Below are 27,189 nucleotides of genomic sequence, written 5' to 3'. Positions count from 1 at the left end.
CCCCTCGCCTTCATGATCAAAAAAAGACCAGTCAGCTGGCACTCACAGATGTCCTCAGCGAGGATGATACTGGTAAGTCTGGACGGTTGAGTCGAGCGGGCTTGCAGAACCGCCCTGTGAGAGCACTGACGCTCATCCACGTCCACAGCCTCGATACTGGCCACCTCCGGCCGGTTGGATGACCTGTGGAGACAGAAAGCACCACAATTTGACTTGCGTCAGAATGATTTCATTTATCCTCTTTCAGTCCTCCTCTTGCTTCTTTACTGGCTAACAATGTTCAGGAAAATGACCTCTAGAAATCAGGTATAAACTCATTTTCAACATTTTGAATAATCTAAATAATAGTATCATGGACACACGAAAATACCACAAATGATTATTTATTGTGTAATCTTTGAACAAGCTTTTTAAAAATAATATTCATATTGTGCTATTTGGCAGTCACGACAGCACCAAATGCTTAAAGACCTAATCCAGGGGTCACCAACCTTTTGGAAACTGAGAGCTACTTCTTTGGTATTGTTTAATGTGAAGGGCTACCAGTTTGATACACACTTCCAAATAACAAATTTGCTCAATTTACTTTTAATTAAATGTTATTAATAACTAATGTTATTCATCTATGTGAAGACACTGATCATGTTAATGATTTCTCACAATAGTTGTCAACAATGATTGGAAACAGATAAATATCAACCAATGCAAGTGTGATTTAAAAAGAATAGCTACAAAAAAATTGGATGCAGCTTACTGGTATGTGGTGCTTTGGTAAGCTAATTTTATAACAGGTCCACGGGCAACTCATGTAATCCTCGCGGGCTACCTGGTGCGGGCACCATGTTGGTGACCCCTGACCTAATCTGTGTTTAATATTCAAACATGAACATATGTACATGCTAATCTAGCCTACGACATTGACAATTATGTGCTCATTTATTGGCCATTGGTGCATTTGTTAACATCCGTTCAATTCAAATAAAGTCAATGCAATTACAACTATAAGCTACTAGCATATAATCTTACGTGATGATTGAAATATTATGGCTTTTACTTTCTTTTCTTCATCTATTCCAAGCTGATTGGACACAATCTACACTCAATACCAATATCAATAACACAAATAATTATTTATTATGTAATCTTTGAACAAGCTTTTTAAAAATAATATTCATATTGTGCTATTTGGCAGTCACGACAGCACCAAATGCTTAAAGACCTAATCCAGGGGTCACCAACCTTTTGGAAACTGAGAGCTACTTCTTGGGTATTGTTTAATGTGAAGGACTACCAGTTTGAAACACACTTCCAAATAACACATTTGCTCAATTTACTTTTAATTATATGTTATTAATAATTAATGATATTCATCTATGTGAAGACACTGATCACGTTAATGATTTCTCACAACAGTTGTCAACAATGATTGGAAACAGATAAATATCAACCAATGCAAGTGTGATTTAAAAAGAATAGCTACAAAAAAAATTGGATGCAGCTTACTGGTATGTGGTGCTTTGGTAAGCTAATTTTATAACAGGTCCACGGCCAACTCATGTAATCCTCGCGGGCTACATGTTGGTGACCCCTGACCTAATCTGTGTTTAATATTCAAACATGAACATATGTACATGCTAATCTAGCCTACGACATTGACAATTATGTGCTCATTTATTGGCCATTGGTGCATTTGTTAACATCCGTTCAATTCAAATAAAGTCAATGTAATTACAACTATAAGCTACTAGCATATAATCTTACGTGATGATTGAAATATTATGGCTTTTACTTTCTTTTTTTCATCTATTCCAAGCTAATTGGACACAATCTACACTGTAAGCACTACAGAAATAAAGATGAATTAAAATTAAGTGATGGTAACTAATGCCTAATAAAGCATTCAAATCAAAAGTCATAGTCGAGTTAATGAGTAATAAACTTTTGTTTGTTTGTTTTTTTTTAGAAATGTATCATATAACTATACTATGGCTATTTCTCACTGTTGAATTTAATGCACTAGCTAATGTTTACTAATGAGCATTTATCATAAAATGTGACCTATTGTATAACCCTTTTGCAATTTAATTAGTTTATACATTTATTATTCTAAATATGTATACAAAAAGTAAGACACCAAGTATTTTTGGTGACACATTTAAGTAATCTTATTCACAGTTTAGATCAATATTGTCATAATTTTGTATACAGTGACAAAAGCTTGAACGATCAATCATAGAAAGAAAATGTGTCACCGGAAGAAGCCTACTAGATGTCCTACTAGATGTTAATTCTGGGGAATTAACAGTTTTTTTTATTATTTTTTTATTTTTTTAATAAAATAAAAATAAATAAATAATAAAAATAAAATGTATTTTTTCCATTTTGTCATTTATAGCAGCTAAAGCAGAACAAGCATCACATCCTCTCTCACAGCAGCACCACGTGCTTGAATTTCTGAATTCATCGTTATAACAATTTTATTGTTGCATATGACAAGTCCTCTTAATAATTCATAAGGCACCATGTTATCACTGCTGCAGGTACTCAACTTCTGTCACGTGACACGTCTATTCATAACACACGATATATTAGTACATCCTAATAACGATAATAAATAAACATATAAAGATATATTCCGTGTACTTACCATCGATAACATCCCTCAGTTGCTTCCAGTGTAAAATTAATTTTTGTGCTTCTGGCGAGAGGTAATAAAACTTTAGGTATGTTGAGTTTGGCGGCGTTTGTCAAACTGGACGTCAGGATAAAGAGCAGCACGAGCAGACCGACCTTCTCCATACTTACAGATTAACACTAACTATATTCACAGGTTATGGTTATGAAATTAGTCTGCGAGGGTAGCTTGTGCGCGTGCCGGTTTCCTGCAGAATGATATAAAGCTCCCGCCACATCCCTCACAGAGTGACAGCGGTGATGTCCAGACCTGAGCACGCGCTCAGCGCACAGTTCACGAGCAGCGCGGGCACTGTAGCCGGGTCTGTTACTTTCATTATTGTCTGTCTCACTCTTCACTAAGTCAGTGCTTCAAGATTTCAAACAGGAACGAACACACTCAAAATAAAAGACCGTAAAAACACATTAACTTCATGCGGAGCGTTCAAAATATACGCATGTTTGAACGCAAAACATAGTAGCGTGGAAATACCCGCCGTAGGTTACTACTGAGGCGGAGCGATGCATGCTGGGACATGTGCTCCGTCATTCTGAAAAGTGACGAGTTTCCTTAAAGCAACAGCGTAGGGGTTTTGCTAGAAGTGATGCAGCTTCTAGCTAACAAGTTAGAATTGTTTTAGTTGTTAAATTACACAATAATTGTATTTTATTAAGCTCCAGCCCAACCCCACCCATAACAGTAATGTAAAAACAGAAATTATACCTAGTATTAGTTAAACAACCCATTAAATTGTATTTTATTATTATACTAAGTAGGCTATGTTCATTATTTATCACATTACAAATCAAACTGTATTTAATAAATATACACCAACGCAAAACCTATATATATTCTTTTTTTTAATTTATTAAATTGTATATAAAGTATGTATAATTAAATATATTATTTAAAAAGTATTCATATATATATATATATATATATATATATATATATATATATATATATATATATATATATATATATATATATATACTGAATGTTATATATATATATATATATACTGAATGTTATATATATATATACATACTGAATGTTATATATATATACATACTGAATGTTATATATATATATATATATATATATATATATATATATATATATATATATATACTGAATGTTATATATATATATATATATACTGAATGTTATATATATATATATATATATATATATACTGAATGTTATATATATATATATACATACTGAATGTTATATATATATATATATATATATATATATATATATATATATATATATATATATATATATATATATATATATATATACTGAATGTTATATATATATATATATATATATATATATATATATATATATACTGAATGTTATATATATATACTGAATGTTATATATATATACTGAATGTTATATATATATACTGAATGTTATATATATATATACTGAATGTTATATATATATACTGAATGTTATATATATACTGAATGTTATTGCAACCCCTATTTTGTTAGCCTACATCTTCAAAATAAATTAAGTAAAATCGTCCAGGTTTAAAACAACATGAATGTTTTAGTAAATTTTCAGCTTTATTTATTGTATATGGTTAACATGGAATTATTTTTAACTTTGTGCTAAGCCAAAACACAATCAACTGCAACCAAAGTAAATGGATTTAATAGGATTTAAATTGTAAATCCTAATTTATTTTTATTTGTTTTATTTTAAAGTTTTAGGTTTTTAGTTACTATATAATAATGTCACGTGATGCACCGACAAACAATCCATGGGCAGTAATCTGCAGCAATTTATAAAAATGGCAAGCTCATCTGAGTTTTGCAACAATTTATTAATTTTGACATTAATATCTGTAATTTCAGAATCACAAAATTCTGGAGGGTCTATCAAATTCCTGATGAAAAGTAAAATATGTTTGACTAAAAAAATAAAGCATTGGCGAAGGATGACCCATTTTTTCTTTATATTTTATGAATAACATAACAACTCACAAGAAATAGAGACAGGGTCAAGATGAGAACTAACATATGTCGAAAAGAAGCTGTCTTTTTAAAAACATGACACCAGGTGGAGCAAACACTACAAGCTTTGAATGTTACACTGTGGATTTGCCAAAGCAACGTGCAAATAATCAGGGTTTTTTTTTTACCGGTAATATCCTCTGATTTTGATATGATGAATCGTCAGATTCTCCTGTCCACCCTCTCCCTAATGAGCATTACTGGAACCCCCCCTCTGCTAGCTGGAGTTATAATCCATTTATTAATCTGGGGTCGCCACAGCGGAATGAACCGCCAACTTATCCAGAACATGCTTTATGCAGCGGATGCCCTTCCAGCTGCAACCCACCTCTGGAAAACATCCATACACACTCATTCACACACTCATGCACAACGGACAATTTGTCATACCCAATTCACCTATAGCGCATGTCTTTGGACTGTGGGGGAAACCGGAGCACCCGGAGGAAACCCACGCAAACACAGGGAGAGCATGCAAACTCCACACAGAAACGCCAACTGACCCAGCCGAGGCAATTTTTTTTTTCAGTAGTCTACAGAATAAACCATCGTTAAAATAACTTGCCTAATTACCCTAACATACCTAGTTACCCTAGTTAAGCCTTTAAATATCACTTTAAGCAGTATAGAAGTGTTTTGAAAAATATCTAGGCAAATATTATGTATTGTCATCATGAGTTATTAAAACTATTATGTTTAGAAATGTCTTGAAAAAATCTTCTCTCAGTTAAACAGAAATTGGGGAAACATGGGAGCTGAATTGCACCCAAACTCTGGAACTCTCTACCACACTCACTTCGCTCTGCTAATAATATCTCTGAATTCAAATCCTTACTTAAGACTCACTTATTTTCTGAATGCTTTGCATCTGATCTACCAAACTGACCACTTAATCTGATCCACCACTATCCTGTTCATATGTCTCTTAGGTTTCGATTGTGTTATTCATGTTTGTTATATTTGACCTCATGTATGTTTGTTTATCCTTTTGTTGCATTCCTTGTAAAGTGTCCTTGAGCTCTGGAAAGGCGCTATATAAATAAAAATTATTATTATTATTATTATAATAATTCAGGGGGGCTAATAATTCTGACTTCAACTGTACATCACCGATAGACACTTTTTTGTAAAAAAAAAAAAAAAAGCTGTTTGTTTCTTTATACAGCCTAAAAGTAAAGTAAAATTGCTGCAGTTTATAGTTTGACCTACAGTAACCTCTGAAATGGCAAATCAGGGTATACTTTATGACAGAATACACTAAATATCTCTCAAAACACTGAAAACTTAAAAACAATTTATTAAAAAGTGAGATATAGTAGAAATAAATACATACATTTGATTACTTTAAGCATGTTTCACACAAATATTACCGAAAAAGTTGACCCCCTTGATCGTCAATGTATAATTTGCACCCTGATGGGAAGTACCCATAAAGATAGTTGTACAAGAGTGTGTGAGCTTACCATATGAATTAAACACAGCTCGGAGCAATTTAGCTTGAGCACCTATTGACATCACTGTCATCCAAGACACTGAAAGGGTTAAATACGAAACAAATCTACTTCAGCAGTCCGTCTGTCTATACATTAGGAACAAAAAACCCGACACCAAAATGTGACTATTCTGTAGATGTGACCCTGCACATGCATGCAGGGTTTGCATATATTAGACAAACTGTCATATTTCAGAAACTGACTTTTGCAAGACACAACAGGCAGATCTTTCACGGCCGCATACCACAGAAACCGCATTCTAACTATTATTTTCTTCATCTTTTCCCCCCTACAGGTTGGGTGACACTATCCTGTGTACTCCTTCCAAAAAGATCTCCGCTTCTGTAGGATGCATATTTGTTTTCCCTAAAGCAACTGCGTAAAGTGTCTCTCATTTCAAGAAGTCAAACCACAGAGCGGGGATCTGCGTGATGAGGCTTGAATTATATGCCTATGATACTATAGTGTTTTTATCTAGACGTAGGACAGCATAACTTTGATCCCTAAACATTTCCACCCTAAGATGTGTCCCAAATACAGATTTGCAATTCCTTTTGATTTTCTCCTTCACTCAAAAGAATGATGTTTGCTGTTTGTTCAAGCTACTTGTCTAAAATGAGCTGAATCAACACAATTCTTGGGTTTGTTTTGGGACAACTTAATTGTTTCATGTTAAATCCGCTTACATTTGTGAAAACAATTAGGTTAACTTTATCGATTTGTGTTGGGACAACAAAAAGAAATTGAATGGAATGCAGTGTTTTTTTTACAGTGTTTATCAGAATAGACTAAAAATGCAGGATTTTACACTGGGAGCTAATAAAATGCCAAAACAATCTAAATTTGAATAGTGTTTATTTGAATTATTGACAATTGTACAGTGCATCCGGAAAGTATTGATAGTGCTTCACTTTTTTTCACATTGTTTTATGTTACAGCCTTATTCCAAAATGGATTAAATTCATTTATTTCCTCAAAATTCTACACATAACCCCCCATAATGGCAATGTGGAAAAAGATTTTTTGAAATTGTTGCAAATTTATTAAAAATAAAAGACCTGAAAACATGCACATCAGTGTTCACAGCCTTTGCGTTGATGCCCCTTTGGCAGCGATTACAGCCTCAAGTCTTTCTGAATATGATCACACAAGCTTGACACACCTGCCTTTGGTAATTTTTGCCCATTCCTCTTTGCAGTACCTCTCAAGCTCTATCAGGTTGGATGGGAAGCGACGGTGTACAGCCATTTTCAGATCTCTCCAGAGATTATCAATAGGATTCGGGTCTGGGCTCTGGCTGGGCCACTCAAGGACATTCACCGAGTTGCTGTGAGGCCACTCCATTCATAATTTGGCGGTGTGCTTTGGGTTATTGTCCTGCTGGAGGATAAACAGTTGCCCCAGTCTGAGGTCAAGAGCACTCTGAAGCAGGTTTTCATTCAGGATGTCTCTGTACATTGCTGCATTCATCTTTCCCTCTATCCTGACTACTCTTCCAGTTCCTGCTGCTGAAAAACATCCCCACAGCATGATGCTGCCACCACCATGCTTCACTGTAGGGATGCTATTAGCCTGGTGATGAGAGCTGCCTGGTTTTCTCTAAACGTAACGCCTGGCATTTACCCCAAAGAGTTCAATTTTAGTCTTATCAGACCAGAGAGTTTTGTTTCTTATGGTTTGAGAGTCCTTCAGATGTCTCTTGGCAAACTCCAGGCAGGGTGTGGCTTTCGTTTGGCCACTCTACCATACAGGCCTGATTGGTGGATTGCTGCACAGATGGTTGTCCTTCTGTAGGGTTCTCCTCTCTCTACAGAAGAACACTGGAGCTCTATCTATCAAGATATTGATCACCTCCCTGACTAAGGCCCTTCTTCCTGATCACTCAGCTTAGATGGCCGGCCAGCTCTAGGAAGAGTCCTGGTGGTTCCACTTACGGATGATGGAGGCCGCTGTGCTCATTGGAACTTTCAGAGCCACAGAATTTTTTCTCTACCCTTCCCCAGCCTTGTGCCTAGAAACAATCCTGTCTCGGAGGTCTACAGACAATTCCTTTGTCTTCATGCTTGGTTTGTGCTTTGGCATGCACTGTCAACCCTGGGACCTTATATAGACAGGTGTCTGCCTTTTCAAATTATGTCCAATCAACTGAGTTTAGCACAGGTGAACTCCAATGAAGCTGCTGAAACATCTCAAGAATGATCAGTGAAACAGAATGTACCTGAGCTCAACTTAGAGCTTCATGGCAAAGGCTGTGAACACTGATGTACATGTGATTTTTCAGGTTTTTTATTTTTAATAAATTTGCAAAAATTTCAAAATCTCTTTTTTCACATTGTCATTATGGGGTATTGTGTGTAGAATTTTGAGGGAATAAATGAATTTAATCTATTTTGGAATAAGGCTGTAACATAAAAAATTGTGGAAAAGATAAAGCGCTATCAATACTTTCCGGATGCATTGCAATTTAATAAATCTGAATTTTTATATGTTGTATTTGTGAGGCGACAGCACTACATACTGTGCCACTGCGTCGCCCGAAATGTATATGTTATAGAAAAATATTAAATACAAATTTAAAAAAAGAGGAAAAATCAAGATAAGCAAAAAAAAAAAGAAAGAAAAATGTAGTTTTGTAGGCTGTAATTTTTTTTTTCAATATTTTGCTTGAATTTAATTGTATTATCTTTCAATTCCTAAATATGTTTGGTTATTAAAATATTATATTAATAAATATATCTATTTAATAAATCTGCTTTGTTTAAACGCACCAAAATAAATTGCCTATATTCACTGAGAAATCGCTAAAATATTCATTTTTATAATGGGGTGTACTCAATTATGCTGACTCAGAGCACTGTATTTATTAGGTTTGTGTGGGTGTTTGAGGCAACACTAATCCACTAAATGAATTTGAGCTCATAAAACATATAAAACAGGATCGGTTGCATTTATATAAAGGTTTACATGTTAATCACATTGCCTTATTGATAATAGTTTAATTTTGCAGCTTTGAATCAGTTCAAGTAATGTACAGCCTCCACTAGACCTTATTCTTCTGCGGTACCACCAGGTGGTGCTGTGCTTCAGTAAAGGGCGATGATGGTTTTTGTTATACCTATACTCATATTTTGAAGATTGTTTACAAGATTCCAGGATTGCACATTTTCATATCAGGGTCATTCATAGCACATCTAAGCAGACATGCAGGTTCTATATGAAACATATACTGGTTCACCTGTGGAGTTCTGATTTAGTAACGACATCCCTGATTCAACTCTGATTTCATCCACTGATTTTTTGTGTACTTTTCACACAGCAATATAGACTGCATAACAAATATGAGCTTTTTCCAGCGACATTAAAAAAGTGAGTAAACTCGTTGCCTTAAAAATGACAAGTTGATGGGTTTAAATAAAGTCAACTAAACACTTTTTATTAAAATGAACCGGAAGTAGCAGAGACTATTATTTCAGTATGTTCATGTAACGTTACTTCCAACTGAAGCGAGCTGCAGGCCCGCAGAACCACACACATTTCAGCCACACACAATCTAGCACACACGATTAGGGCAAACCATATATGGTAACTAACTAACTCTTTAGCATTATCGCCACCTATTAAATTTCACAGATATGATTTCCTATTTCAGTCATTATTATCATATCGTAACAATTATTTTAACATCTTGTTAAATAATTGGTTAAACACTTATGACTTTATTCACGTGTCCAGATAAACAAAGAAAACATATATAGACCGCCTAATTGTAGGATTAAGTGTAATAAACTAATTCAGGATCTTAATCTAATCATACTTGGTTAAAATCACTTTGTTGTAAAATATAAAAAGCAAACAACAATGTGTCACATTAAAATAAATTACTATAGTTAATCATGTGAACAATGTATAATATAGTTATAAACTGATTATCTTAACTGATTATTTGATTATAAACTACTATCTTTTACTAAACTGTTACAGCTACTTAATATTATTTCTTTTTAATTAATTATTAATAGTTATTTTGTTTCTGTTGCTAAATTTTGGGTTATAAACAATACATTGCTTACTAGAAAAATAAGCAAATACACACTATTTAATAGCTTGAGTAAAATATTAATATAGTCTTATACATTTATGGCATGTAAAAATATTTTTATTACATATAAAATGTATTATTGCCTATATTAACTTGCTATTATTTTCTTCGTTATAAATGAATCCATTATATAAATTAAACCTGTCCAATTTAGATCGTTTAGCAAGGCCAGCAAATGAGTATCTGCTAAAATGACTCTGTCAGATAATAATGACTGATCATCTATGATGACTGATAGAAAACTGTTCAGTCTATTATATTGAATGGCGATCGGAAATACTCCCTATTTGCGCGTCTTGATCATAATATTTGTGAAATAGACACTGTTGTTTATTGTGTACAATGTTTATTAACCATATATATCAAAATATATCGATGACGATGTTCAAGAAGATGTTAATAACATTAACATTCGTCGTAACCATATATGGTTTACCTACATTGTGTGTGCCAGAAACGTGTGCAAACTAGCATACAACATGTGGGCCAAACATGGCCAGGGTTTGGCAGAGGTGGCACCGTCTTTAAGGCAGCACACAAGATTTGGGCCAGATGTAAAACATAGTATTTTGCCCAGATTTAAAAATGATATGTGGGCCAGGTGAGTTTGGCCAGTCTTGACCCACATTTAAACCCTGCTGAAAAATCCAGCTTAAACCAGCCTAGGCTGGTTGGCTGGTTTTAGCTGGTCAACCAGGCTGGTTTTAGAGGGGTTTTGGCCATTTCCAGGCTGGTTTCCAGCCATTTCCAGCCTGGTCTTAGCTGGTCAGGCTGGGAGATGACCAGCTAAAACCAGATTGACCAGCCTAGCCAGGCTGGGAGACCAGCCAAAACCAGGCTGGTCAAGCTGGTTTTAGCTGGATTTAGCTGGTCATTTTCCAGCCTGACCAGCTAAGACCAGGCTGGAAATGGCCAAATCCCCTCTAAAACCAGCCTGGTTGACCAGCTAAAACCAGCCAACCAGCCTAGGCTGGTTTAAGCTGGATTTTTCAGCAGGGAAATACATTAAAATAATTTGAGTAAAGAAAAAAAATTCTACCTATCAGGTCACTTTGAGAAAAAGCATGCCCATAGTGTGCCTAAAGCGCAACGCTTCTTGGGTTTATCGATTTCATTGCAATCGTGACACACCAATCTATCTGGCCCAGTTCAGGCCCAGTTATGAGTTATTGGCTGAGACTTGGCCCAGATATGGTCCGTGTTTGGCTCTTGTCTGGAAGCCAGATTTGGTCCAGTAATGTACTGTAATTCACTGCGGCATGTGGGCCAAGCATAACCTGATTGTGTGGGCCAGAGAAATTTTGCTATGCGGGATAATATGCTAATATGCAAAGATGTGCTATTTAATTGTTTGTTATTAAAATATACTAATGTATTATAGAGTGGCGACGTGTAACTTTTTGATATAGTGACTAATTCGTATGAATTAGTACGATATCATTTGTACAATTGAGTACGGTTTGCTCATCCCCCATTGATAGCTGTGTTTAGGGGTGGGGTTTGGTGCCACGCCTCCTTTTAAAAATCCTATTTTTCTATGACTAAACTCTAAGGGTGTCACGATTTCGATTTGAAATCGAAATCGATTGAAATTTATGTTCAATTTCGATTATCGAATCAAAAAATGGAATCGTCGTTGCTGCCACGCCCCCATGTCACGTCAGCTTGGCTTGCCAAGCCGGAAAAAACAGGCTTGTTGAAGTGCTTGTTAAACTGCAGACGCAGGAGACCCGTCGACAGAGCTTAAACCCTCTCCTCTTTCAATGAAGTCGCTGGTGTGGAAGTATTTTGGACTTCCAGTGAGTTATGTTGACAACGTTCGTGTTGTCGACAAAAAAAAAAAACACAGTTTGCAAGCTCTGCTATGTATGTATTAGGGTTGGGCCAATAGACGATGGGCGCATCGCGATCCTCTACCCCGCCTTTGTTGCAAACCCGCTCGCAAAAAGTACACACTCAGGCCCTGTTTACTCAGGCTTATTAACTTACAGTCAACTCCTCAGTCTCTTAGGTCCTCAAATAAAATTTTACTTCAAGTTCCTCGGTCACGAGTTAAACTGAAAGGTGATAGAGCCTTTGCAGTCGCTGCTCCTCGTTTGTGGAACCAGCTACCACCGGATATTACAAGTGCTTCTTCTCTCTCTATTTTTAAGTCCAGACTTAAGACACATTTTTATTCTATTGCATTCCCAGGCTTTTAATCTTTATTGTGGTTGTTGCTGTAATACTTTTATTCCTATTATTACTTTTATTGTTATCTTTTACTCTTTTAGAGTGTGTGCTATGGTTTTGTTCAGCACTTTGGTCAGTGCCAAACTGAAGTAAATGTGCTTTATAAATAAACTTTACTTACTTACTTACTTACTTACACTAATAGGTCTTTGTTTTTAAATCCCATATTAGAACGACAATGATCCACATCCACACTGGCGTGTAGCATTTCTGAGCAGCCCTCCTTCCTCACTACCGCTGCAAACGCACATCACATGACCACACTCACTCATTCACACACAGACACAGACGCACACACAGTCATGCGCTCGAGACAGCGGGTCCAGGCAGTCAGCGGGTCAATAGACTGCTTCAATCTTTCACTCACTTGTACTTAATCATTTTAGCGAACACCTCAGATACTGTTGGCTGGTTCCTGTTGGTTGTGCGTCTTTTTTACTGACGCCATTATAACGACACAGATCACTGCCTATTCATGAGTCCCGCAGAAAAAGTGATTGACAGCTGGTCATTATGTGTGTATCTTGCCTTTATTCATTTACTGTATGATTTGTTTATGGGTAAAACAAAGACCATGCAGGTCAGGTAGTTTAAACGGTAGGCCACAAATAATGAATTCGTTATTAATTAATTAAATATTCATAATCGAAAATCGAATCGAACCGTGAATTTAGAATCAAAAATGTAATCAAATCAAGGATTCGGAGGATCCTGACACCCTTAATAAACTCGTAGAAATTCAAACAAGTTAGCCACTAAACTGACTAAATGTAAAATAGTCACGTTTCCTTGTGAGATCAGGCTGGGATATAATTACTATTGTTTTTAAACTCTTAATCACTTTGTCGAATGTTTTTGCTTGACATTTTAAAAACTAATGGCGCTAATTTGACATTCAGACTATGGGGAATACTTGAGGTGCCACTGTAAGTGTTTGATCTACGTGACATTACAGGCCGCGAGGGTTGGCAGGTCTAGTCCGGTGTCAGTATCGCCTCTTCAAAGGGCCACCTTCGGTTGAGGTGCAGGTAAAATCTCATGAAAGGGGAGGGAGAACGCGTGAGATAAAAGGAGAGGAAAATGACGGATGAATGTGATGAATGTGATCATTGTTTCCCTGTGCTTTGCTGTTTCACATCATAACGCTCATGGAATGTAGCCGCATCACTGTGTAGCTTTACTTCATGAACCAACACACGGTGCGCTGATCTCAGAACAGTTCCACATTCACTCACAATCTCACATCACGCGGTACATCCATCAAACCTGAGTCCTGCTGATCTCAGAACAGTTCATTTGTCTTTTCTGTTTAGGATCTGCACAGGAAAAGCTGATCTGAGTTCATCTTCGTTGCTTCTCTTAGACACGAGATTGTGTTCAGAACTGATAAGAGTCCCACATTCGAGTCTTTCACAGTCAGCGGCCGTGTGTCAACAATATAAGAGTGGTTTGACACTCAGGTTTCTTATCTTGCACAGCAGAGACTTCATGTACTGTAGAAGAAAACTCAATGACACTGTATGTGTGGTTCCTGCTGACAGTATTGTCCTGCAAATAGATTATAGACTTTACAGGTCTGCTTAAAGTTGTTGTTTGTTCACTGTTCAAACTGACTATCCTTTTGTTATGTTATTGGCTGTTTTTGCTTCAGTGACATCCATTATAACAGCATTTTTTGATCGCAAAGCCATGACACCAAATAATCAGGCATTCTTGATAGTTGCTGGTTTTCCCTTTTGGGAAGAGGGAGAATTTTACTGTTGATCATCAGTTGGCACCATTAACTCTTTAGCCTGTGCAGTTTCTGACTTTTATGTGAAGATCTAACAACAAATTATAGTGTGTGTGCAGAAATACATTCACTATGTTATGCTACACTAATATCTTTTTTCTGCAAACCTGTTGCAGTGCAATCCGAGCTGCATCCAATGCTTTTTTTTCCAATGCTCACATAACCTCATCCCTAACCCTATTCCAGAATTGTTGGTTGGGTTTAGGGAAGTGGGTGGGTGGGTCGATCAATAAAATTGGTTGGGTTTAGGGAAGGAGAAGGGTGGGTCAGTCGATTTATCAGTCAGTCAGACAGTCAACAGAGGCCTCTGGTGGGTTTACATGAGAACAGCAGGCGCGAATGGCACTCGCAAGAGAAACTGAGATCTCAAAAAGCATACACAGCGAACTCTGGTGGATTCACGAAAACAAAAACTGCAAAACAACGTACCCCCTGGGATGCATTTTGCGTTCTCCAGAATTGTATATAGAGTTACATTTATAGGGGCCCCTGAGACATTAGCAAGGGCCCGCTCCAATGCCCCCCTGTGTTGGAAACCTTAGGCTCAGTGTTGCCAGATGTAGCTGACTGATTCCAGCCCAAAACCTATCCAAAACACGCTGAAATGGCATGTTCTTGGGATATCACATCCGTTTTGTAAGGGAAGACCTGGGCTGCAATCCGAGCTGCATCCAATGCTTTTTAATGTGCTCACATAATGTCATCCCTAACCCTAGTCCAAAATTGTTGGTTGGGTTTAGGGAAGTGGCTGGGCGGGTAAATCAATAAAATTGGTTGGGTTTAGGGAAGGAGAAGGGTGGGTCAATCAATCTATGGGTCAGTTATTCAGTCAACAGCAGCCTCTGGTGGGTTTACGTGAGAATTGCAGGCGCGAATGGCACTCGCAAGAGAAATTGAGATCTCAAAAAGCATACACAGCGAACTCTGGTGGATTCACGAAAACAAAAACTGCAAAACAACGTACCCCCTGGGATGTATGTTGCGTTCTCCAGAATTGTATATGGGGGTACGTTTTCAGAATGAGCCTGGGCAGTGTTGCCAGATTGGGCGGTTTTGCAACGGCGTGCCCGCCAACCCAGGTGTTCCCTTACAAAACGGATGTGATATCCCAAGAACATGCCATCTCAGCGGGTTTTGGATAGTTTTTGGACTGTAATCAGTAAGCCTCTCACCTGCCTTGCAGATGTTCAATGAGTAGAAATATATACCCTGCCATCCCGCCCGAGCGCAATCAGGAGATTTAGTGAGGATTGTGCAGCAATTGGCTATTGGATGGGTCACCTACCACAAGTCACTAGTCACCCTTGCACTTACCAAACCCATGGTGGCGGACACCAACACAGAGCTGTCCACAACCCAGAAGACGGAGCTAAGACATCTGATCAGTCAGTTCCAGAATGTGTTCTCAGATACCTCTGGCCACACCAACGCATTAGGTAGTGCTGTCAACTCACAGCAAGAAGGTCGCTGGTTCGAGCCTCGGCTGCGTCAGTTGGCGTTTCTGTGTGGAGTTTGTATGTTCTACCTTCTCACGTGGGTTTCCTCCAGGTGCTCCGGTTTCCCTTACAGTCCAAAGACATGCGGTACAGGTGAATTGGGTAGGCTAAATTGTCCGTAGTGTATGAGTGTGAATGAGTGTGTATGGGTGTTTCCCAGAGATGGGTTGCGGCTGGAAGGGCCTCCGCTGCGTAATACATGTGCTGGATAAGTTGGCGGTTCATTCCGCTGTGGCGACCCCAGATTAATAAAGGGACTAAGCCGAAAAAAATATGAATGAATGAATGAATAAATTTAGCATACAATTTTATGCAAAGCAACTTACACCGCATTGAAGGTACTCCTTATACAAGCTCTTACTGATTCAAATAAACAAACGTGAAGCTGCTGATCTCATGCTCAGTTGTTAAAGAGCTGTAGACAGGAAGAGCTGTAGACAACCCTTCACATTATGACATTTCCTGCTGATAATTGTTTACACAAAAATACCAGCGAGTTCAGTGAGACACTGTAAAACGTATGAAAAATAATCTTAAAGGCACATGTTTCATCATGGCAAATGCCACATCCATAAACATGTATTTAGAGAGCAGGCTTTCCTCAGTGGAGATTTTTTTCAGGGGAATTTCCACTCTCTCTCATTTAGAAACCTCAATAGAGATGCTTAATTTTGGTCAAGTCTTTGATCTGAGTTTACTTTGCGGTGTTTCAGGTGTGAAGGCTCATTACTCTCGACATTTGGTTCAAGACATTTCAACAAAACTACTTGAAGATGGGAATTTCCGGGAACTTGACAAGCTGACTGCCACCTAAAGACATTCAAGGAAGTGTTACTTTGGATACTCAGGATAAAAAAAATCGCTGATAGTATTTCAAGAGTTCGCCCTTAGCTGATGATTGATTATAAAGCTTGTTTGGCATGCTGTCCCGGGAGAGAGCCTTGAACTCGTGAGATCCTCGAGCCCGAGGCTCCCCTCGTTGCAGGGCGAGAGGGAAGTCCGAGTTCAGGTAGGTCTCGAGTACTCCCCTGCTTGATAATGTTAGAGGTAGAATAAAATGGTATGAAATGTCTATACTGTCAATTTAGATTTGTCAATTTACTTATGTTACATGTTTTTGGTCTGTGGGAGGAAATCGGAGAGCCCGATGAAAACCCACGCAAACACGAGGAGAACATGCAAACTCCACACAGAAATGCCAACCTGGCCAGGTAGAGTCCGAGCCGGTGGCATTCTTGCTGTGCGGCCGTGGTGCTAACCACTAGGCCTCCGTGCTGCCCTGACAAGGAAATGGGAGGAGTAGGGGTGGAAGGGGGGATTCTTCAAGATGAAGATGGTTGAGGTAAGATACCCTGGTTATTTATAGTGGTTGAGGAGTCATCTGATTGGTGAATCATAATACCTATCAATCATAAACGCGTGCTCCTCTCGGAAGGAGTTTATAAATAAACTTCACTTAAAAGCACTAGCAGGGATAGTGGGCTGTTGCATAGCGGAGGGGTCTCGCGGACGTAAGTTAAGGGCCGGGGGTTGGTTGTCGTGGACGAAAGTAAAGAGGGTTGGGGAGTCACGGAACAAAGTTAAAGTGAACAGAGGACGGGGAGGAGGGCCGCTTTAAGACTGCTATTTAGTTGTAGTTCGTAGCAAAGTGTATTATGGGTAGTGTAGTTCGCCATGCATGCTGGATGATGTGAGCTCGCTGTGTGCTGTGCAGTTGAAGCAGACTAAGAAAGTTTCATTAAGCTTTGTTTTATGTTCACTCAAGTTATTCCACCCGGGAGCTGCTTGCACTGTGAACCTGACAACACGAAAATATGTAAAAGAAGGGCATGCATTGATTAACTTTTATCCATCTCATCCTTTGCACGAGCATGAATTAACGATCTGTTACTCTGCCACTGGATATCCCTGAAGCAGAGTAACACTGGTTTGATCATGTATAAATATCACTATATATATATTGTATAAATATTATTATAACTAGGCCAACAACATCCTGATAATCAGAAACCAAATGCCATGATAAGACAGGCGATTGTTTTCTGAGTGCACCAGACATGAACGACGCTCCTCATAGAGCCCCAGGGCCCAAAGTGTTCTTAATCTGGCCCTGCCCATATGCAACACTTTCAGACATCCCAAGTCTCCCAGAAGTGTCAGGAGTCTCCCACAAATGCATAGAGACTCCCGGATGGCCGCAAATGAATTATAATCTTCCGGAAATCGTGCGTCTCCCGACCGGTCCCTAAATAGTCTCCACTGCCCCCCTCCCAGCTCTTCAGGTACGTCGCGTGAAACTTACCCCCACCGCTTTTCAGGTACATCGCACACACACGCCCCTGCTGCTCTTCAGATACGACGTGCGCACATGTATCACCACTCTTCAGATATCCCCCACCCCCACCTACTTTCCAGCGACCTCCAGGAAATCATCTCTGTGTCCCCCGGAAATAAGTTTTCCCAACTTGTGATGTCTGCACTTTAAACTATTAAAAATGTTTCAAGAGTTCACACTTAGCTGATGATTTGATAATAAAGCTAGTTTGGCGTGCTTTCCCGGGAGAGAGCCCTGAGCTTATAAGATCCTCGAGCCCTGGGCTCCCTCCCATTGCAAGGCGAGAGGGGAGTTTGAGCTCAGGTAGATCTCGATGACTCCCCCTCCTGCTTATTGTAGCTAAGTGTCGGATATGGATGCTGAAGGTGTACTCAGAGTTTAGCTAAAACATTTTGGATTAATTGTTAGAGTGCTTGTTTTTGAACTGAGGAAACAGGAGGACCCGGGGAAAACCCAACCGACCACAGGGAGAACGAGCAAACTCCGCACAGAAATGCCGTCTGGTTTGGAATGGAATTAAAGAAGGGGCATTCTTGCTGTGAGGCAACAGCGCTAATCGCTGGCCACCGTGACGCCCGTTTGAAAGAGAGGGAAAGTAGGGTTGGGTGGGAGGGGTGTTCTTCGAGACGAAGATATTGAGATGAGAAAAGTCTGGTTATTTATAGTGAGTTAAGGATCATCTGATAGGATAATCAGTTATTAGCTAAAGTTGGAACAGCTGTGGACAATCATAAGCATGTGATCCTCTCGAAATTTGTTTATAAATAAATTTCTCTAATAAAAGTCACTTTTCCAACTTTTCACGGTTAAAAGTTGTTGGAAGAAATATCATGGTCCCATAATGTAATTCAAAAGCCTGGTAAAAAAAAATAAATATAAATCACAAAATACAAAAAAAAATGCTAATTTACAGATTTTTTAAAGTTGATGCTTTACTAAACATTGCTGGAACTAGTGTTTGAAAGCCAAAAACACAGGAGACACTTCATAAGGACTTCATCCCTGCTCTTACTGTAAGTGTTCCGCTTCCAAAACAATTGTGAAGATATCTGTTGGTTGTGTACGCTGTAAGCTGAACTTCTTCTCAGGTTCAGTTGTTCTCCACATTGCAGGAGTTGGGATAATGGCTACCTGCAGGGCCGTGTTTTTCTCCTTTGCCTCATTGAGCAGAATATGGGCTTCCTTTATGGGCGATCTCCAAACTTGTCTCCACAGGACTGAAGAACTCAAACACTATAAAACAGCCAAGGAAAGAAGCAAGACACTAAAACCGAGTAACATGGTGTAATCCATGACGTCACTGAAGATGACACAAGACAAGCTGAATGTTGCTCATGACGTGTAAAGAGAGTGAAGATGTTGAATTTTCTGGGATTAGATATGATCTTACATGTAGATTAAAAATAGTCTCTCACTCTCTCCTAAGTGGTTACAAAGCTTTATGCATGTCTTACTTCTAGTGAACATAAAAGAAGATATAGAGTTAAAAACCTTAAACCATTGACTTCTATTGTAGGGAAAAAACTACCATGGAAGTATGTATCTTGTCTGGTCAAAGAGATTCTCTTTTTTCCTCATGTGTGGTTATGAGATCACATCAGGCTAAATGACACTTGTGTGATCGAGTTTCAAACTGACTTTGTAATCATGTAAACCTGCAAGACGTGAACAACTGCAGGTTGAGCTGAAACACACACTAGATGGCATGCATGATAACAGTGAGTTAAAGGGGTAGTTCACCCCAAATAATTTATTCTGTCATCATTTACTCATCTTTCACTTGGAACTAACCTTTATAAGTTTCTTTTTTCCTGTTGAACACAAAGGAAACTGGAAACCTGTAACCATTGACTTCCATATTATTAGCTCCCCAGCGGAAGGGGAACTCAAATGCTATGTGGAAAACTTTCACTTTGGGAATTTCGTCGGAAAGCCAATTATCTGAAGTGTAATAAAACGGGCCAATGAAATGGCAATAAATTGGCAGCGCCCAGCGCACACAACTGGCAGCAATCACAATTAGTTGTGTATAAGACTGCTAGACACAAGTCGCTCAGCACCTTTTCACTTCAGGGGCGTCTCGCAACTGAAAGTCTTTGCTGTTCCTCCGACTTTGTTCGAGAGAGAGCTGCTGGCTACTGTTTCTCCTGGTCCCAGAGCAAGCTACAATGCATGCAGCGATAGTCGAGCTGGGTCCATTGTCTCGTCCTTGGACATGTCTCTGGTACGATTCTCCAAGAGCAGTTAGTATATTAGAGCAAGTTTGCCTAAAAGAGCAACATGGCAGAGCAGCGCATCTTTTTTATGCCGTTGGCATATTTATTGGCTCACGTAAGATTTTGCAAAAGGTCAATCCACCCCTGTTGTCCCCCTGCAAGTCGGTTTCACTCGGGCAGATCTGAGGGTGACAGTGGGGGTCAATCCGTCACCCTCGAGCACGTGGACCTCCCACACCTCAGCATGCTTCATCCAAGCTTCGATTGAGAGACGTGTTCCATCCTCCCGCATGGTGGCCCTCTCACTCAATGACACCAAGGAAAAGATGACCGTCAATGCATCGGAGGGTGAGCTATCATTGTCTGACGAAGATCCGGATCTGCTCCCTCCCTCTGGCGTGGTGAGCGAGGAAGACTGCTCCTCTGGTAATGCAGGTGCACTCACTCTGTCTCTTACCTGGCAAACCTCTCATCAAGGTAAGATTCAATCATTATGGCATTTTCCAGACATTTCCCCATAGTGGAAGTTTTATCCACATAGCATTGAAGTTCCCCTCCCGAAGGGGAACGATGCAGTTATGCTGTGTTCACACCAGACGCGGAACGCGCGGATAAATCGGCCTATTCGCGCGTAAATAGCCGCATGAACATTTGAGTTTACTCGCTTCATACCCGCGTCAAACACAGCTTCATTCGCGTGTCAAATTCTCATCAGAACAGACGCGGATTCGCGTGATGGGCAGGGCTTCTGTCTGCCCGAAGACTCTAGCTTCATAGCTAAATGGCTAACATGGATTTATGAAGGCTGAAAAACAGCGTCGATACGTTTAGGGTCGTGTCTTAGTCCACTACATTCTTTCAGAGGTGCATCCAGCTCTGTGAGCTCATAAACTCCTCCAGAAACTGAACCTGGATGACGGAGGCTTTCAGCGGTGCTTCTGACTGAGCCAAGCCGAGTTTGATGAACTGTTGTCGGTGAAGGCTGGAGGATTTCCCTCGGAACACCGACAACAGGTTCTACGTCACAATCACTCCCCCAAAAGAGCAAGCTTCTGATTGGTTATCGCGGCGCGAATGTACGCTAAAGTTCAGATTTTCATAATCGAGAGATTTGCATGAAACGCTCGTTAAGCGCGTCAATCGCGCAAAACGCTCAATTCGGCCCGCGCCATTCGCGCAATTTGCGTCATTCGCGCCGCGCCATATGCGCGTATCGCGCCACAGGATGTCTCTTCGCGCGTTTGCATTGACTTAACATGTAAATCACTCGCGCTTGACGCACGTGCCGCGTCTGATGTGAACGCAGCTTTACTAGAATGGAATGGAAATGCTGTGTTCCTTTGCCGTAATGACTGCCCCTTAGCTGTTGAGGTGAACGTCTCTTCAGCTAAAAAAGGATGCTTTAGCTTTGCACGCGCTGTGCTTACATTGCCAAATTGATTGCAATGAGCATCAGCTGCGCAAGCTGAAGCTGCCAACTGTTGGCATTTCATTGGCCCGTTTACATGCTCTTTCAGACGATGGGCTTTCTGAACGAAATCCCCATAGTGGAAGTTTTCTCTACGTAGCATTTCCAAAATATTCAAAATATCTTCTTTAGTGTTCAACTGAAAAAGAGAAACTCATAACGTTTTGGAACTACTTGGGGGCGAGTAAATAGAGTATAAATTGGTGTTATAAAACTATTCCTTTGAGTTGTAGACAACATAAATGTACTGAAAGTCTTTTTGTAGTACAAACACTGTAAACAAGCAATGTTAAATCAACCATGCGTTCATCACACACAATTAAAAATATTTCCGCAAATTAGCAGTTTTCCGTATTTTGTGATTTTTCCCTATTTGCTAATTATTTTGAATTGCAGTAAGGGACATTTGTTGATAGCAAATCTTTTAACCTTGAAAAGTTTGAAAAAAGTGACTTTTATTGACATTTGTAATAGTTTAAAGTGATACATTTTCTTGTCTGGAGGCGTGACGTAGTGGCGCAGTAGGTAGTGCTGTTGCCTCACAGTAAGAAATTCCCTGGGTCGCTTGTTCGAACCTCGGCTCAGTTGGCATTTCTGTGTGGAGTTTGCATGTTCTCCCGGTGTTCGTGTGGGTTGCCTCCGGGTGCTCCGGTTTCCCCCATAGTCCAAAGACATGCAGTACAGGTGAATTGGGTAGGCTTAATTATCCATAGTGTATGAGTGTGGGTGTGAATGTGTGTGTGGATGTTTCCCAGAAATGGGTTGCGGCTGGAAGGGCATCCGCTGCATAAAAACTTGCTGGATAAGTTGGCGGTTCATTTCGCTGTGTCGACCACGGATTAATAAAGGGACTAAGCCGACAAGAAAATGAATGAATGAATTTCCTGGTTTGGTGTTCTATATTACGCAACAAAAACCTTTTCTGTTATTTTCCAACTTATTTCTCTATGCATTATTTCTTATACACTATATTATTTCAAACTAATAAATTGTCAGTAAAAGTCACTTTGTTAAACTGTAGAGTTGAACATCAAAATTCTAAAGAGCAGAAATCCACATCCCATAATGCAATTCACAACCGAAAATAAACGGAAAACCCTTGTGAATCACAAAATACAGAAATTAACATATTAATTACCAATAACTTTTACAGTGCACAGCAAGCAGGACCTAAAATGAGTCCGAGTGCACAGAGAACTATTAACCATTTGAAAACACTGCCATCTGTCTGAGAAAGTATTGTTGAACCTTACTAAACTGCTTTATAAGTTACAAAGAAATAATCGACTAAAGGGTCTAACAAGTAAATATGAGTATGTGTGATATTACATTTTCAGCCTATATTATTATTTCACAATGACATTTGTGCTTATATAATCAAACTTAAAATATGGTTTACAACATTACCTATGATAAACACTTTTAAGTTAATGTTAACAGGTGTATATGTAGATAAATACATTAAATCCGAAGAGATAAATGATGAATGATGTGAAAACACTGGAACTCAGTTGTTTGTGTGATAGGAGAGCGAGGCAGTGAAATGAGCAGTGACAGTGGAAGTGCATGCCGGTTCACATACTGTAGCTCTGCCTCCGCTGGGCTCAAAGCCTCCAGGGACTGAGGCAATTTTTCACATAATTACAGCAAACCTGCCTGACGAGCTCTGAGCTCAAATCCAGCAGTTTATCTCCACTGTATGAAGGAGAACAACCTCGACATGAGAGTTTATTAGTCCTTTTGTTGCTGTCTCAGACTTTTCTGTAACAGGAGTGATATTTTGATCTTTAAGATAATTGTTCCATATTTGTTTGTCTTTTGATATAATGTACCGTTTTAAATTTGGATAAATACATCATTTGTGTCAACTTTATTGCTAGCCCTTTTACATTGTAGCTTTATATGGATGAAGAAAAAGAGAATAAAAGAGCCCTAACACTACTTCAGATTGTGAGACATATTCAGCAGATAGAGTGTTGGGCAGTAGCGACGCTACTAGCTTAACTACATTTCTCAGTACTGTGGCAGTCGCTACTTTCTAAATCAAATAGATTTTCATTAGTAAAGCTATTTTATTAGTCAAATAGCGCAGTAGCATCCACAAAGCTACATTTACCAATCGTGGATCAGCAAGTGATGGCAACGACATTCACAGAGCTGTGAGGCCGATGTTTAGCCAATGAAAGTAAATCCATATGATGGCGACAGTGGCGAGAAGGACAATTTTTTCTTCTTTCTGTTTTATGGTGGTTGAAACCAAACTTTTTGGTGCGTTAATGCCACCTCTGGACAGTGACGTTGCCAGCTAAATTAGGCTAACACGAGAAACTTGCTTGATGGAAAGATGACTGAGGCATAGATATATACACTAGATATCGGATAGGGACCCTGAGCATGCGTCAATAGCGCCGCCACATTGGTACAGTGCTCCCAGGACAAATGTCATTCAACCAAACTAGTCAAGACAGTGTTATTACGTGAAGATGCGGGACTTTAGCGCTGTCTACGGGTGTAGTAACGAGCAAACAAAGAAAATAAAGCACAAAGGCAGAACATTTCATGGGTAATATTACGTTTTTTTTCTGTTTTTGTATGTTCTGAACTTTTGTGCTAATCAGGTAACGTTATTGATGATGACAGTCACTTACTGCATTCACCATACGGCAAAGCAGCTCCTACTCGCAGTAAACACTCGGCTTATGCTAGTTTTGTTGAATAAAATCAGCAAACAATGCAAAAGAAATATGACAACGAGATGCTCCGCTGCCAGAAACTTGTATTATTGTCGGCTAATATTAGTGAAAGAGTCATTCGGGGGATTCATTCACAATCGCTCCCTCCGTCAGTATGAGAAGTGAAAGCAGGAGAGGAGCTGTGTTTCAGCACATGATTAGATCAAATTTAAAAGGGAGGGTGAATAGTACATTTCTGTACACACAAACACAAGCTTTTTGTCAGGAATGCCAGTGCGGTCACTGATCCATCAATGTAGAAAAGTGATGTAAAATTATAATTTTTGTAATTAGAAAAAAAAATACATACTAACATCCAGGAAAACTCCCGATCATAGATATATGTGTATATGTGTATATCTCTGGCTTTGGATGGCCACAGTCCTCCATTGTACCTTGGTCCCGCGTTCATTTCAAAGGAGCGCTACCCTGTAGCAAGATGGCGGCACTATTGACGCATTCCGTCCAAAAAACAACAATGGGCCAGGCGACATCTAATGTATATATCTATGTGACTGAGGCAGGATTTTTCGTGACTATACCTCGAGAGTTACATGTTAAGATGCAATAACTTAATTTCTGATGCTGTGCTCAAAAAATACTTTAGTAATTATAGTAAGATCTAAAACAAATTACTGCATTATGTAGTCCCTACTGAAAAAAATGGCTTAAACCACCCTAGGCTGGTTGGCTGGTTTTAGCTGGTCGACCAGGCTGGTTTTAGAGGGGTTTTGGCCATTTCCAGCCTGGTCTTAGCTGGTCAGGCTGGGCGATGACCAACTAAAATCAGCTTGACCAGCCAAGCCAGACTGGAAGCCCAGCCAAAACCAGCTATGTCCAGCTTAAACCAGGCTGGTCAAGCTGGTTTTAGCTGGATTCAGCTGGTCATTTTCAAGCCTGACCAGATCCATGAAAACCAGCCTGGAAATGGCCAAAACCCCTCTAAAACCAGGCTGGTCAACTAGCTCAAACCAGCCAACCAGCCTAGGCTGGTTTAAGCTGGATTTTTCAGCAGAGTTGTAATTTATAAATGAAGAGTTGTAAATATATATACACTATAATGCTTATTCCAAAATATTTCCCTTTACTTTAAAGGTAACACTTTACAATAAGGTTCATTGGTTAATGCATTTACTAACATGATCTAATCATGAACAACACATGTACAGCATTTATTAATCATAATTGAACATTTACTAATGCATTATTAACATCCAAGGCCATGCTTGTTAACATTAGTTAATGCACCATGAGTTAACATGAACTAACAATGAACTACTGTATTTTCATTAACTAACGTTAACTAACATGAATAAATACTGTAGTAAATGTATTGCTCATCGTTTGTTCATGTTAGTAAATGCATTAATTAACATTAACTAATGAACCCTATTGTAAAGTGTGACTACTTTAAATGACTATAGTATTTTAAATATGTAACACCTGGTTTTACTGTATTTTTTTGTTTTAGCTGATATATACCATAATGTGTTTCTGTTGAGTACAGCATACTATTTACAGTAAATAACTGAACTGAACTATTGTACCTCATATGTTTCATTGACAGTTTTATTGATCTCTAATATTTGATTGACTTGGATTTAAGTTGCTTTGATTTAAAAATAAAAATGGCAAAAATAGCTTAGATGCAGCTAAGCTACTTTTGACATGTAGCTTTTCCCTGCTGAAAAATCCAGCTTAAACCAGCCTAGGCTGGTTGGCTGGTTTTAGCTTGTTGACCAGCCTGCTTTTAGAGTGGTTTTGGCCATTTCCAGGCTGGTTTCCAGTCATTTCCAGCCTGGTCTTAGCTGGTCAAGCTAGAAAATGACCAGCTAAATCCAGCTAAAACCAGCTTGACCAGCCTGGTTTAAGCTGGATATAGCTGGTTTTGGCTGGACTCCTAGCCTGGCTAGGCTGGTCAAGCTGGTTTTAGCTGGTCATCTCCTAGCCTGGCCAGCTAAGACCAGGCTGGAAATGGCTGGAAACCAGCCTGGAAATGGCCAAAACCCCTCTAAAACCAGGCTGGTCGACCAGCTAAAACCAGCCAACCAGCCTAGGCTGGTTTAAGCTGGATTTTTCTGTAGGGTTAGCTTAGCTTGCTACATTTCCCAGGGGGTAGCTTTTAGCGTGGTTACGCTACATTTTTAGTAGAGTAGCTTAAAGCTTAGCTCACTACATTTTTTAAGTAGCTTGCCCAACACTGAGCAGATATAAGAGTGTTAGAATACTGGAGTAGTTCTAGTTCAGTTGTTACTGATTCAGTGCCTTCTGGCATCACTTTGCCTTAATAATGTGTGTATATTGCTGAAAGTAGACTTGCTAGTACTTTGCTTTTTACAAGCTATTCTAAAAATAACTATGTTTTGTAATTATGTTGTGAATGGGTTAATGGCCTGAATCCAAAAGCTGTCTATGTAACATCCTGTGTGCTGTTTTTATTGTGCGCAAACCTGTTTCTCTTTCAGGATTCTGAGCGATTGTCACCTGCAGCAAGACTTCACCTGTTGGGTCCAAGAAGAACGCTTCACTCGTAACTCTACCTGGAAAATAGTGTCAGGCTTTTTTTCTGCAAAGCATTTAGTGTATATTGCCAATGTAGGTCTAGCCAACAAAGATATT

General features: G+C 39.1%; 2 protein-coding genes and 1 long non-coding RNA gene across 5 annotated transcripts in view; 1 reads left to right on the top strand and 2 right to left on the bottom strand.

The window, feature by feature from the left end:
* nup210 (nucleoporin 210) overlaps positions 1-3,201 on the bottom strand; it is an 80,781-nt gene extending 77,580 nt beyond the window's left edge. Inside the window, exons 1-2 of the mRNA XM_087306431.1 lie at positions 2,648-3,201; positions 47-183 (exon numbers count right to left, since the gene is read on the bottom strand). Of these exons, the coding sequence (XP_087162557.1) occupies positions 47-183; positions 2,648-2,799 (289 nt within the window). The 5' untranslated portion in view covers positions 2,800-3,201. The remainder of the gene's footprint in view (positions 1-46; positions 184-2,647) is intronic.
* raf1a (Raf-1 proto-oncogene, serine/threonine kinase a) overlaps positions 1-27,189 on the bottom strand; it is a 778,989-nt gene that overhangs the window by 326,334 nt on the left and 425,466 nt on the right. The window lies entirely within an intron of this gene.
* The window catches only part of LOC147838138 (uncharacterized), a 10,773-nt gene continuing 613 nt past the window's right edge, over positions 17,030-27,189 (top strand). Inside the window, exons 1-3 of the long non-coding RNA XR_015524206.1 lie at positions 17,030-19,167; positions 19,267-20,847; positions 27,036-27,189. The exon at positions 27,036-27,189 is cut by the window's right edge and continues 613 nt beyond it. This is a non-coding gene — a long non-coding RNA (uncharacterized LOC147838138). The remainder of the gene's footprint in view (positions 19,168-19,266; positions 20,848-27,035) is intronic.

The sequence above is a fragment of the Danio rerio genome, chromosome 23, assembly GCF_052040795.2.
Source record: "Danio rerio strain M-AB ecotype USA chromosome 23, GRCz13ab, whole genome shotgun sequence".
Lineage (NCBI taxonomy): Eukaryota > Metazoa > Chordata > Actinopteri > Cypriniformes > Danionidae > Danio > Danio rerio.
The sequence above is the reverse complement of the archived record's forward strand: the minus strand, read 5'-3'. Positions and strand labels throughout refer to the sequence as shown.